General features: G+C 42.5%; 1 protein-coding gene across 1 annotated transcript; it reads left to right on the top strand.

The window, feature by feature from the left end:
- The first annotated feature begins 573 nt into the window (after window positions 1-573).
- On the top strand, window positions 574-2,740 carry LOC124688632 (transcription factor MYB36-like). Its single transcript, XM_047222285.1, has 4 exons — window positions 574-709; window positions 1,628-1,757; window positions 1,882-1,985; window positions 2,295-2,740. The coding sequence occupies exons 1-4, from the start codon at window positions 574-576 to the stop codon at window positions 2,738-2,740; spliced, it is 816 nt and encodes a 271-aa protein (XP_047078241.1).
- Window positions 2,741-15,332: the final 12,592 nt, after the last annotated feature.

Below are 15,332 nucleotides of genomic sequence, written 5' to 3'. Positions count from 1 at the left end.
CCGTGTGCATCTTTTATGCCAGTAGGGCATGACGTTGTTGCAGTGTGTGTAATTGGTATCTCTGCGATATTAATATATGCTCTTTATCGAAAAAACTCATATTTTTTAGGTTACCTTAGTTGCCCAAGGTTAAACTCGAAAATTAATTCGAAATAGTTGGATGCCTCTCGCACACGTAGGCATGCCATGAGCAGCACACGGTCTGTTGGGCAGAGACGATCCTTTTGAGTGCATGGTATGGGAGTCAGGACCGGAGCCGCTGTCCCTGTGGAAGCTACCGTCACATCACAAGGCAAGGCGGCACTCCCGCATTTTTCTCCCGGTGTCCGCCTAGTCCCAGTCCCAGCTATAAAGCTCGGCGCATCCCCTTCCTCGTCTCTTCCAACTCGATCACACCCGTCACTACTACTCCGTCCCCAGTCCAACACCGCAGCTACCCACATCGATCACCAGTCCTACTGCTCCATCGATCGCCTCAGCTGATCTCCGGTCAGCCGCTAGCTACAGTTTCATACCGATCTCCGCGCGTCCCGGGAAACAGAAGTAGGAGATCGATTGATCCATTGGGCGGCGATGGGGAGGGCGCCGTGCTGCGACAAGGCGACGGTGAAGAAAGGGCCGTGGTCGCCGGAGGAGGACGCCAAGCTCAAGGCCTACATCGACGAGAACGGCACCGGCGGCAACTGGATCGCGCTCCCACAGAAGATCGGTACGTAGTTCCATCTTGATAGGTCTTGCCGTGGCCGGTGGTGTTCTTTTTTCCTTTGCTTTTGCCTAACACAGTTGAACTTGCTTTCGTGGTTAATTGCACCCTCTCTCTCTCTCTCTCTCTCTCTCTCTCTCTCTCTCTCTCTCTCTCTCTCTCTCTCTCTCTCTCTCTCTCTCTCCCTCTCTCTAGATTTGGCCATTTCTCATCTGTCTGTATTTTCCCATAAATAGACCATTATTAATGTTCCAAGACATGGAAATAGTTGCCTACCTAGCCTACTACCTATAGAACAAGCTAGCCAGTACTATCACTGTATGCTTTTTTGTGTTTAGTCAGTTTGAAAGCCAACATTTTCACAGGATATATCTGCCCTTTTGATCTCAACTTTCTAAGCATATCTTCCTCCTTTCCCCTCTATCTAACCTTGAGCCGGAAGAACCAAGGTAGGTTGGGACAATGAGATTGGTCTGGTAGCCCATTCAATCTTTAGTTTTAAATTACAACCAATAAAATTGCAGTTAGTTTAAACTTTTGATGAAAAGAAAGCTACGATCTTCCATCCATGGATTGGCTTATTTGTTTGTCGCGCAGTGACAGATCTAGCTAGATGGGATCGATCAGCTTGACAAAGAAGCAACTATTGCTTTCTATAAAATATGGAAACTGGAAGTAGATTGGTAATTGCATCAAGATAATTAGATCATGCGAATAAGATTTACCCAATTACTAGTGAACATATAATTGTAGGGCATGTGATCTCCGGTGGTTCTTGCTAGTGTAATAAACCTAATTATATGCCAAGTATCAACTAATTAATTATGTTGTACCATACTTTGACAATTAATAGTTTTTGTTGTATCAATGGTGTGTTCTTGCTAGATTGTCACTGAAGATCTATACATGATTTGTTGATTCCAGGGCTGAAGAGGTGTGGCAAAAGCTGCAGGCTGAGATGGCTCAACTATCTGAGGCCAAACATCAAGCACGGGGATTTCACCGAAGAAGAGGAGCACATCATTTGCAGCCTCTACATAAGCATCGGCAGCAGGTACGTAGACGCGTAACCCAAATTCATCTTCTTCATCGCATGCACCGTGTTCTAATCTCCGGCTCTCCGCCACCAATTCTCTTAAATTTCTCGAGATAACTAATGTAAGCGAGGATGGATGCAGGTGGTCGATCATCGCGGCGCAGCTGCCGGGAAGGACAGACAACGACATCAAGAACTACTGGAACACCAAGCTCAAGAAGAAGCTCCTCGGCAAGCGCGCGCCCTCCCGCCGCATGCGCGGAGGCCAAGACGCGTCAACGACGCCCTACTCCTCCTATCTTGCGGCGGCCACGGCGAGCGGCAGCGGTGGCAACAACGTTAATGGCGCCGCTGCGGCGACGTCGCACGCATCCCTGAGCTCGTCTGCGCTCGAGCGCATCCAGCTCCACATGCGCTTGCAGGGACTCTACAGCGCGTTCGGCTGCGGCGCTATGGCCGGCAACGCGCCACCGCAGTGGCCGAAGGTCGAGTTAGCGACGGACGCCGTCGCCACGACGACTCTCAGCGCGCACCACCAGCCGCTGAGTTTGGTTGCTGGTCACACCCTGTCCGGCGCCGAGGCGGATCAACTCAACTCCTCCACCCGCGGCGCGAGCTACGAGATGCCGGCGCCGGGAAGCTTCGAGCGAACCACGCTAGGGTTCTGCTCTCCTGCCGGCGAGGCTTCCGACGTGTCCAGCACCGTCGAAATGAGCTCGGAACCAATGGTAGGTGGTGGCTTCGGCTACGGCCACGTTGACGAGCTATACGACTTCCTCTACAGCAAGCAGCTAGCCGCGGCCGGAGGTTTTCAAGGTGGAGTTCCTCCGCTGCAAGAGCTGCAGTGTCCAGATGGCGGTGCCGTCGTGGGAGCGGACGAGAGGTTCTCGACGTGGATGGCGTCTTGCGACTATGCTCCTACGACCGGCGCCAGTCAGCTCCAGCTCCAAGGCAGCAACTCCATTAATCTGCAGGATTTCGTGTTAGGGTATGATCAATAATAGTTTGTGTGCTAGTTACAGTACATTACTACGTTACGTATACATTCCAATGATCCAATTGATAGGTTATAATATGCATGTATGTTTCGATCTGTCGATCTTAAACTTGCTTGTTAATACATTTGTAAGTATGTATGTGATTCAGTGCTATTGGTTTAATCCATATGTTTGTGTGTTAACGTTAGTTCTATTGCATATGCCAGTGGTCGGACGCATATGTATGTGAAGGAATTCTGTCGTGTCAGCCTAACTGCCTAAACACAAGATGTTTTTTGTAGCTGGAAAAATCAGGCGGGTGCATTCAATGTGACCGATCAGATACACAGTCATACGCCTCAAGATGTACAAAGTTTCGCGTCACCAATATTAGGGCACGCTCATGCTAGAGTACAAACCCATCACCTACGGGTTTCAGTACGTTTGTGCCAGTGATTATAGAAGTTGTGACAAAACACAAACCCGATAAAGAATCCATGCCAAGGTTTGTCCTAATCTTCACGTCGTAGAATCGAATCGGGGAGGATAACTAGCTCCAAGAAGCCAGAATAACTAGCTAGCTTCAACTGGTCAAGGTTGGATGCGTCTCGTACGCTGGAGAAGGCGATCTCAAGTCGTAAGAACTTCATCCCGCTGTCCAGACAATGGCAGAACCACAAACCAGTACCAATCCACACAAAATGGTCAGAATCATAGAGCACAAATTTGGGGAAAACAAAGGCTCCTTCTCGCGAATCCGCAAGATGTCAAGATCTAAGGCAGTAAGTATTTCTCGTAGTCATTGTTCCTAAGCTTGTAGCTGAATGGTTTAACCAAAGTTCCCTAAAGGGTGGGAGATAGGGTTAAACGTTACAACAAGATCTATACAATCTCTTAGCTAGGCCAGACCAACATTCAAAATGACTCAGCATATTGCCTTTTTGCGCGAATAAGAGGTCAACTTGAAGAGTTATCGACAAGCTTCTCAAAGATCACACAACCTTTAATAGTCTGGAAACCTCCAATAAAATTGATTAGTACATTGGCTTCACACCGTCAAATGATGCAAGGTTTATTTAGTTAGAAAGTAAATTTTAGTGGTATGGACCATTATCACATTGCTCTTACAGTATGGTGGTGAGACACAATAATTGAAAAGGCAAATGTTGAAAGTATTAGATTAACACAAACCTTGTTTCACCAACTTTGTTTCTTTAGCTATTTTGTTTGCAGGCACGGAAATTATTCACTTCCTTCAACAATGAACTTGTGTCAAAGTAAAGGAGCATAAGTTGAAAGCATAGCATTGTCACAGATATAATAATATGATTTATGTCAGCGTTCACATGTGCATATGCGTTCTTACTTCTTCTTAGTAAATTTCTAACTGATATGTACGTTTTGCGGAAATGACGTATAGGTTGTGTCCATGTGCTTATCATTCACAATCCCTTGTTAAAGAGATATCATCGACTCTATTTGGTCTTAGCATGGAAATGCATTTGAAAATGCACGTATGGTTATGCAACTGTGACTCATAATTTATCTTGAATCTTGCATGGCAACTTTGCAAGGCCGTAGATGTGTATGCTTCTACATACACCAATTCATCTTCTCTCACTTGATCATGCTTTTCTCACATGACTCCTTATGATTTATCCATCTGTCTTGGGTGTTAGCTGATGAGTGGGGTGTCCTCATCAAGTACGTCGTTGAATACTCCCCAAACACTCATGTGTGATAAGGGATATAAGTATAAATCCGTGGTAATTTGGGAGATTCGAACACTTTTTAGAACCAATTCACACATATAGAAAAGATAATACAACACAAAATGCAGCATGGGGAGAAGGTGTATAATAGAATATTATTGATGGCCTAGTATAGCCGACAATATATGGATCATATCCATATCGGATCAACCAAGATGGATGGACCTTGTTCCACCACCGTCAACCAATAAGAAATTCCATCGATGGGGTTAGTATTAGGACACCATAGGAAGACATGCACTTATCCAATATTTTCCATCACCTGTTATGGGAGGGTATTTGATCTGCTATGTTTTTTTTTTCATTTCCCATCAGCCGTCCAATTTTTTGTGTCATTTTTTCTTGTCCTTCCTAATAAAATTTCCAGTAACAGAAAAATGCTTCCCAAATGATATATATTTAGCCATAGTATAGTGTCACAATTTTTTATGTAAAGGGGTCGTAGGGGCATAATTTTGGGCTGGACCATTTTACTCAATGATACCTAACATACTCCTTTTTAGTTTTCCAAAATTTCTAAACAAATCTTACACAAATGTTTGTGTAGGATCACAAAATTGGCAAATAGTTTTTCCTATTATTATTATTAGATTAAGATGAAACCTAGATTAGTCGGTCAAGACCTAAAGTGTAACTTTGTAATTTGTTGTGCAACAAACTGAAATGCATAGGCATGTTACTTTTTGTATAAAACCTATAGGTCATGACATTATTGGAACTATTGGTGTCTTTGACGACACAAGGTTTCATCGTAAAACTCCAATAGTGATGAGATAATCTGTATTGTCGGTTGCTACAACGGGTGATGATGATTCATAGCGGCTGAACAATTGATCATAGGGGTGATCTTAATTCACGAAGTGAAAAATATGTAGGATCCTTTTTTTGTATTGAAATTATTATTAAGTAATGCAAAAAGGCAAAAGATATCCTCTTGGCACATTATTTTAGGAGAAGCAAAAGAATTGATTGAAATCATTTACCTAAGTGGCACTTGGATGAATGCTAAAATAGGATTGCATGTTAAGGTTGTTATACCGGAAATATACAAACCATGTGGCATCAAAGTAACAATAAATAAATTTTAAGACCACCTAGGAGGTACGTGAACTTTTCAGAAAACTCATTCATATTGGCAATGAAGATGAAACTCACATTATAATTATAACTTGCATTGTTTACAATTTTTAGGAAATTATTAGGAAGTTTATGGTAGAATGGATTTTTCAGAGCTACACGTTATGTTCTTTTTGTGCTTGATGTTGCTACATGCAACACATGGAAGTGACCAGGTAGTTGATTGATTGGTATGGATAGACAAGGCCAAGGGAAGCGGGAGATACTTTTTTTACTCCCTACTTCCGTAAGGCACTGGATGTGGTTCATGGTGCATGCTTCAAAACGTGGGCACTGCAAGGTGGCTTGGACATTAGTTTGCAGGGTGATTGATCTTGGTTTCTTCAATGTTCATGACTCTCGTGCGGTTTGGGTCTGAGTGCGTTGGCGCCAAAGAGAGATGGGTAACCCTGTGGAGGCAACACATATGTTAGTATGGCTACTGCGTGAGATGGGGAGTGGGGTTTGTGGTATGGAGGTAGCAAAAGTAAGGTATCGCTGATTTTTTTTTGGGTTGGGGTGAGTCTTGATGGGTGGGGTGGAGCTGTGATTTCTAGAACATCCTTATATAGCGTCACAAGTGGGTGCTGCTAGTGGGGTTTGCTTACTTTGGGTCAAACAATCTATTCGTAGTTTTAATTCAAAACATGTATGTGATGTCTCATTATCACAAACAGGTGTTAATAAAAAAAGGTTGGTATTGTTTTTTTAAGGAAATTTAATGTCTAGTTACCATGGACGAAATTATTAACCTCGTGTGTGATGTTTACTTCATAAATATCCATCTATGATGAGTGCTATCATCGAAAATTTGATCTTTCAGGTGGACGTAAGCTTTGAGGGACTTATTTAGCCCAACTTCAAATGATCAACTCTTCATGGATCTATTTTTTTTTAGGATCTAGTGTCCTTCAACATGAGGTTCGTAAATTTATTTTAATGATAGATGATTGTGCATATCATTTTACATGTTTACAAATATCTTGTTAAGAATACTTTGGAGGATGCAAACAATACGACTTCATGGTATTGTTGAAGGTCACATAGAAAGTTGATCAATGAAAAATGGCTCCTTACTTCACAAATATCCATCCATGAAAAATGTACAATGGCTACCATACACTGCAAACCAGATGTCATACACAAATACAAATAGAACTTTTTACATAGAAAGCTGAAGGTCAAAACAAGTAACAAATTATAATAGTATTAATTTTAATGAGCTCCTTCATAAATAAATAAAAATATATCATTAAACGAATCGTAGTATTTATAATTTGATCGAGCATAGAAATTTCACAATACATGGTATGAAGTAATAGTTGACTATTGAATGTAGATTCTTAATTGTTTAAAAATAATTGTTTATAAAAAATTGATATTGTCATTTTTTATATTATATAGATCATTAATATCAAGAAGTTATATGTATATAAGAGGAAGCACTGTGACCACAACTAATTATTGGATAATAGATCGCGTAGCCCAACAAGATTTTTTGAGAGTTTATATTTCAGTTCGTGATAGACTAGTGAATGTAACAGTCTTGTATCTTGGAGGGGGAGGGGCTGCTTTTAGCAGTAGTCTACATACATACACCTAATTTTGTTTTCGGACCAACAAGTACATAAATTCCTTACTTCGTATCAAAGTTGGATAACTATCAACACACCTAGCTAAAATAGTTACCATCGACAAGATGGAGCCAATTTGTGCCAAATTTGATCATAGATTTATTGTTGGATACCCAACATCTCCCTTAATTATGCATAATCGAGTAATCACACTGAATAAGCTGTCCTCCATGGTCTAGAAATGCATAGAACCTTTCTTTGACTTTGTTTGAGCAAAAATGTCTAATGTATCAACTGATATCCATGTATTTCAAGTAAGATTTTCAAAGAATTGCTAAAAATGATTTGTCGTCTACAATATTTGGTACTTAAATAAGTCCTCAAATATATGTTCCATTCGTATACAATATTTGGTTTGAAAAAATACGGAATAAAACTAGTGTATGATTTATCAAGCACGAAACCGATATACTAGGGTTCACCTATGTGAAGATCAACTTTATGATCTTGAAAGCTTTCTAGATGGAAAAGTATGACTTTTTTATTTATTCTAAGGAACACAAGTAACTATGTGATAGAAAGATATATATAACTTCAAGCATAAAGGCTATCAAGATATAACCGAGGCAAGCAGAGACGACGATGTGTCCCAAAGTTCATAGCCGTGAGGGTACTACTCTCCTTTGGAATGGTGCGGAGGCACAATGCTCCCCAAGCGCCATATTCTCCTTGAACCTTCCCACCAAAAGGGAAAACTTCCATCCACTATGCGACACTTGAGAGCGGTCACCGAACACATAAGATCTTGGGGAAATATACACAACTCAGTTGGAGGCTCCCATGTAACCCACAATAAAATGCCCCAAGCTTGGGGTAATCTTCACAACGCAATTCGAGGCTCCGATGTAATCCGTAATAAAATGCATCAAGCTTGGGGTAATCTCCACAACTCAATTCGAGACTCCCAAGTAATCATCACCAAGGTCACAAAGCCACAAAGACGCCTAGTGTTCCGAGAACCCAAGAGGAAGAATCTTTGGGCACAAGCATCTGAGAGTAATAGCTCGCGAACTTTCACTTCACCGAGTCTTAAGGGAGAACTCAAATAGATGCAATAAATGCAATACATTCACTACCAAATTCAATCAAAGCTAAAAAAAATCTATGGAGAATAAGAGAGGAAGAACAAATGAGTAGAACACCAAATTTATCCAAGATCTAGATCTAGTGGGATCCCCTCACAAAGAGGAGGTATTGATTGGTGGAGATGCAGGTCTCCTCTCTCTTTTCCTCAAGTGGGTGCACGAATCATGGAGAGAATGTAGAAAGGGGAAGATTAAGAGTAGTGGTGAAGCCACATAGAGAGCCGTATGGTCAATTGACCACATATGTTTTTCGCAAATCCTTCGTATACAAGTATAGTAATGCAAAAATAATAATATAAACTCATTAGAAACACATGTATTTGAAACCACAACTTCAAAATGACATCACAACCTTGATGGTGTGGCACCTTCACTGCTCAAGAGGGTGAAAAATGGATGAGAAAAATGCTCTTAAGAACTTGGGATCCGTTGGGGAAGAAGACCCCTTAAATAGCCCCCCCCCCCCCCCAAAAATATAACTGTTATGGGAGAAAACCTGCAGGGATGGATGGGCTTCCTTCCTTGGTCTAGATCAAGACTATTTGGTCCGACCCGATTGGAACACTCACGGCCCGAAGTTTTTACCAAAAAAAAAAAGCCCAGCTGGACCTAGCCTAGACCAGCGTTAGACCAGTCCGACGGCTTAGGCTCACTGCCTAGGTTGGACCAGCCTGTCTAGGCAGACACCATAAACCTAAAACATCGCTATTTTCTTAGAGCATCTCTAGCAGAGCCCGTAAAAATACGAGTTCGGTGAACTGAACTCCGAATTTCCAGTTCGCGTTTTTACGGGCTCTGCTAGAGATGCTCTTAGCCAGACTCTTAATTTGATGATCTTGGGCTCGTTGGCATCACAATGATGGGCTCTATAACATCATACATATGAACATCATAGTATATCCATGGAGCATAAGACCACAAGGTGAAATGTTTGACCAAACTATAAAGATAAACCCGTAAAACCTCTAAAACTGAAAACGGGAACTCAAGCTAGGAGACTCGATTAATATGAAACTTATTTTGTTCGAAAGATAATGATAGTGTAGAAAGGATATTTTTCAAGTAATATAGAGGTGTGGAACCTCTCTACACAAAAATCGGTCAAACCTCCAGCATCGAAAACACAACAAGTTTTGCATACATAATAGTTATTAATGAAATAGAGTTTGTCATGAAAATAAACACAATCTCTAAATCCTAACATGGATAAGATACAAATAGCAACCAATAAATATGATTCCAAGTATGAAAATGTTTGAGCTCTCTCTGAACGATACGATCCAGTTACTCAATGGGGATCTCCTCTTGATAGTACGACTACCGATCCTAAAACCCGATATCCCAACAAACAACAAGAAACCGGTAAAAGAGAAAACATAACAAATATAAAATAATTTCTTGCACACTCCACTTAAGCAAGATGATAGTTATCTTGATCCGCTCAAGACCGAAGACCTTTTGATTGTTCTTGAATGGTGAAGTCTTGCAAATTGCTCCGCATACTCCACTATGGGAGAGTCTCTCTTTAGGAATATCTTCGCATATCCAAGATCACCAAATGTACAACAAGCTTCAAGCATATGATATTTTCTAGATTGCTCATCTTGAATTTGCACTTCGACTTGACCAATCTTGAATCATTTCTTGTTTTCTCATAATGATAATGTCTTGAAGTTAACCGTGATGCTCACACAATCTTCTTATTATCCAATGCATGCTTCCAATAGGCTCAAATCACACATGACCATTCTTCGGATAACCCCTTCAACATCTTAGCCATCGATTGATCTTCTTCATTATCTTCTTATTTCAGCCTTAACGCCAACAAATGGTTCAAGTATGGCCTATGGATAAATCCTACAAATATAACTCAATGCCACTATCAGTCCATAAGGATTGCCACTAATTTCCAAAATCACACATGGGGTCTCCATGCACTTTCAATATATGAAAAATGTTCATGTATAAGTCTTTCTAATTAGTAAAATTTCCATGAAACTTCTAGATATTTTATATGGATATGTATGGAAATTAATGTGTTCCATAAAATGTCTTCACTACTTAACAACTATGTCCACCTAACTCATGAGAAGTTGTATACAATAAAAATAAGCTTCCATATATAAATTCTAATTTTTATACCAAACTAAATTATATAGGTCTAATAAAATTAAAATCTAATAAATAATAATAAAACAAGAAGGGAAATAAATAAAAGCCGAAATGGAAAATGAAAAAGTCGTTAATATGGTATCCAATATACGAGAGAGTTATCCGGTGCACCCAAACTTGTGGTGCAACTGGTGCATGTGCATCACACATAAAAAACACATGACTGCAAATAAATTAGCACATACGTATAATACACAGTTATGATGTCTCAAATTTCCAAATTCATATTTTTTTTGCCACAACTTGAAAAAAAACAGGTCTTACAACATTAATGAGGTCAATGCACAGCCTAGTTTCGAATTTGAACTTCAAATTTGTGAGATGGTACAAATATTTGTTCTATCGCCATGCGAAATTAGTTTCAGCATTTGTATTAATTTCTAACACGTGTTTTGAAGTTGGGTGCACCGGTTGCCGCTTGCACCGCAACCATGGTTGTACCCTCCTTGGTCCCCTTACAAAAAACTCTCCCTCCATGATGATCAAACAAAAATTTAAAAAAAACGTTAATGGGCTGCTGTTTGGTATCCTGGATTGGTAACGCTCGTTCTTTCTTTTTCTTCCTGTTTTTCTCAGCCGAAACAATGGGGCGTGCACATAGGAGGCCCATGAACACAAAAGCAAAAAAAAAAAAAAGATCACCGGGCGGGCTGTCGCAGAACAAATGAAAATGCGCTGTGTGCCGAGATGAACATGGTGTACTCCTGGGTTCGTCGGCAAGAATTATTGAAGGCATTCAGGACTCAGCAACTCTAGAGGCGTGCGCGTGCGCTGAGGGGCTGTCTCTAGCAGCCGACCTTAACGTCAGGAAATTATGTCTAGCCAGTGACTATCTCGTTGTTGCACGGGAGATCAATGAAGGAAGCAAGGCGTCATATGCCACAATTTTGATGGAGATAGCAGAGCGCCATAATCATTTTGAAGCTTCTGAAGTTATCCATGAAAAGAGATCTCTAAATGTAGAGGCTCATAGTTTAGCTAAGAGTGCACTTAGTTTACAAACCGGACGTCATGTCTGGTTTGGAAATTCCCTAGATCCTATTCTTATACCTCTGAATATTATTCAACAATAAAGAAGGGCCGTAAGCTCAAAAAAAAAAGGTAATGCTCCACGAACTTCCGGTTCGCTTCCTGCATGCGGTTGGAGACGGCAATAATTTTTGTTCTCCCATCAAAAAAAAAATTGTTCTCCCTCCATTTTCTCTGTCCTCGTCAGTTCGTTCGTTCTCGTCATGGATTGGCAGACAGAGGATCACTGGATCCGCACATCCCCACATAATGTCTATTCTTGCACCCCAGATCACGCAACAAACATATAGGAGCAGATTGATTAACGCGTATAGCTAGCTAAGCAAGCTGGCGTGGACCTTATCTTCCTCGATTCCATTGACATCCAACATGGGCACCACCCCTGTGCTCCAACAGCTGCCCAGCGTAGAAACTCTCCCACGCCAAGGCCAAGCTCGTATATATATACCTGCAGGACACCAGTACATCCATCACACGAACAACGCGTACGCAGGTCAACTGCACCTGGTCAAGCTTGCCACCGAAATGCCGCATCCTCACCGTCGCGTCCCCGTCGGGGTCGCCACCCTCCTCGTCGCCGCCGTCGCGCTACTCCTCTGTGCGGACGGAGCCGACGCCCGGGCCCGGGGCTATAGGCAGAGCAGCCAGGCGTCCCGCTTCCTGGCCCCGCACAACGCGGCCCGCCGCGCGGTCGGCGCGCCGCCGCTGGCGTGGAGCGCAGCGCTGGAGCGGAACGCGCGCGTGTACGCGCTGCTGCGTGCGCGCACCGGCTGCGCGCTCGTCCACTCGCACGGGCCGTTCGGGGAGAACCTCTTCTACGGCAGCGGCAGCGGCCGGTGGACGCCGGAGACGGTGGTGGCGGCGTGGGTGGCGAAGGAGCGGGCCATGTACGACTACGGCTCCAACACCTGCAGCGGCGCCCGGGGGGCGTGCGGGCACTACACCCAGGTCGTGTGGCGCGGCACCACCAAGGTCGGGTGCGCCATGGCGCCGTGCGCCGGCGGGAAAGGCACGATCGCGGTGTGCGCGTACAACCCGCCAGGCAACTACGTCGGCATGAAGCCCTACTAGTCGACACGTCACACGTACGGCAACTATGTTTGGGCGCGAGGGGAGGCTGTTCCGCTGTTGTCCTGTCGACGATTCGGCCGGATACAGGATTTGCATGATAATTTGTTGTGTACGTGGATTATGAGATCCTCTGATTCGTACAACATTGATTGATTCATTATTAGTTTGTTTTTTTTTGAGAAAGATTCATTATTAGTTTGTTATTGTTACTATGGGTATATAAAATTTCCTAGGTAAAATATGTTAGATACAGTTATAAGTGCAGTTTTTTTTTTCATATGCACACTTTTTTTAGTAGAAACTCAACGGTACATCCTCCGATTCATATTATTTGCCACTAGTATGAATACCTAGAACTAAAATATTTCTAGATACATTAATATTAGTGACAACTAATATTGATCGGAGGGAGTATATGAAAATTGTGAATTCCTTTTTTTTACGGAAGTGATGTATTCGCTCTTGGTGCATATGATCATTTTATTTTGAAATACATCTTTGATACATATTGAAATGTTAAAAATATTCAAAAGAAAAATTCATGTGTACATCTTCACATGCTACATGCAGCAAAAGTCTTTCCATGATATCGACTTGTCGTTTGGTCGTGTCAACAAGAAAAAAATTGGTGATAAAAATAAGGCTTTTTGTGAGACATGTTTTTGTCTTTTTAAATAGACTCCAAAACATATCGGTTTTTCGCGAAACTTTACAAGCATACATAGTTTGTCGAGACGTACATGTGCAATTTGTTGTTGAAATTTTTTGAGAATTAAAAATATGTTTTTTAGGTGGTGGGAGCATATGCACTCAGGAATCAAATAAAATTTCCGCTTTTTACCGGCTATTTTTACATTTGTGACATTAGTTACCCCATTTTACGAAAATTTCATCAAAGTTGCACCACTTAAGAAAATATGTATCTATGTTTACCCCTTTCAAGCATTCTAAATATTTTGGTAGCTCCCGCTTGTCAGGGTGGCGTGAAGTATTCACTCGGTGAACAACTCTGAGATGTACTTCTCCTAGACACTTCTTGCGGGCATCAGAGGATATTTACACGGGTAGGGATGGCACCCGCAGGGTACGGGGACGGGTAGAGCCATCCCATACCCGTACCCTTCGCCTTAAATCTTACCCGTCACCCATACCCATACCCGTCAATGGGTAGAAGTTTTTCCCATACCCGTCACCCGACAGGGTAAATGGGTACCCGCGGGTAAAAAATACCCGTGCTTACAACACATCTAATTGATCAAAAAAAATATGTCATGAGGTGAACCGATCCTTAATATGGGTCTAAGCCTCACTAACCTACCGAAGATAGTGAGACTGGAAAGCGTGAGGTTCAACCTAGCAACATGAAGGCGTGATTAGGAGGGAATTAAGTAGGTTTAGAATATTACAATGACCCACTAGTTAAATTTAGATGGGTAAATGGGTATGTGGGTATGGGTTCTACCATCCCATACCCGTACCCGCTCTATCCGATGGGTATGATATTTTTCCCATTTACAAACCCATGGGTAATATTTTATCTCATACCCGTACTCTTATTGGGTTTTTATCCGGGAGGTATGCGGGTTATGGGTACCCATTGCCATCCCTACGCGCACGGGATACATGGATTCATGTCAAAATGATTGTGGTTGCGCGCCATCGAGGCATGATCTCGTGTTGGTCTGCAACAACTTGTTGCATTGCCGGGAAATTGGAGTTATGAAAAAATCCCCCAATTTAGTATAAGGTGGTCAAATCTTCCAAGAAATACAAATATGCATATATGCAAGAAAATCCACAACACCAAACACTTCTTGAAACATACATATATGTTGAATGTGACATAAAGCAACCTTTTTCCACTGCATGCATGGGTGCATTATGTACTTGTTGGAGATTCGTAGTAGAAAATAAAAAAACTCTAACTAACGAAACCCGATTGTCCAGATCTATCTAGGAGTAATGTTGTAACGTAGAAGATATCGGAGAACGTACCCTCGTAGATCGATAGCGGTTAACGTTCCGCCAGAACATGGTTGATGTAGTCGAACAGGCGACGTCGACCTAGGGGTCGTGAAGAAGTCCTCTCCCGACGCTAAGTACCGCAAGTGTAGCAACTCTTAGTTTCGCACACATACGGTGCTCAACGACTCTCCCGGCTCCGATCCAGCGAAGTTGCGGAAGTAGATCTTCTTGATCCGGATCCCGACAGCGCTCCCGCATACCGGGTGGAGTACTCCCTCCGTGCACAGCTCTTCGAGGAACCACAAGTGGAGAGAGAGAGAGAGAGGAAGATAGGCTCCCAAGGGGGCTATCCTTTTTCCCACAAGGAGGGATTGTGTGGAGAGGGCCCCTTGGGGGCTCTTTATATAGGGGTAAGGGGGAGGAGAGGGGGGCACCAAGGGCAGCAGCCGCCCCCCTCCTTGTGCCGCCGCTGGCCCCTGGGGTTAGGGTTTGGATGCGCGGCCCCACCTAGGTCGGCGCCCCACCCTTCCTTTGGTGGCGCGGCCGGGCCCCCTTTTAGGGCTGCCCAATGGTGGCCCTAATTACGGGGTTTCCCTATTTTTTTATTTTTTTTAATTATTTAATTATATAATTAAATAATAAACATATTCATGAGTCTCTGAACTATTCTTTCGACCCCAGAACTATTCCGATTCCTCTTCGGCCATTCTTAATTTTCAATTAGTCCGAGACATCTCCCGAACTATTCCAAACACCTTTCGAAACTGGATTC

The sequence above is a fragment of the Lolium rigidum genome, chromosome 2 (genome assembly GCF_022539505.1).
Source record: "Lolium rigidum isolate FL_2022 chromosome 2, APGP_CSIRO_Lrig_0.1, whole genome shotgun sequence".
Taxonomy (NCBI): domain Eukaryota; kingdom Viridiplantae; phylum Streptophyta; class Magnoliopsida; order Poales; family Poaceae; genus Lolium; species Lolium rigidum.
Note: the sequence above shows the minus strand (reverse complement) of the source record. Positions and strands in the feature narration are given on the sequence as shown.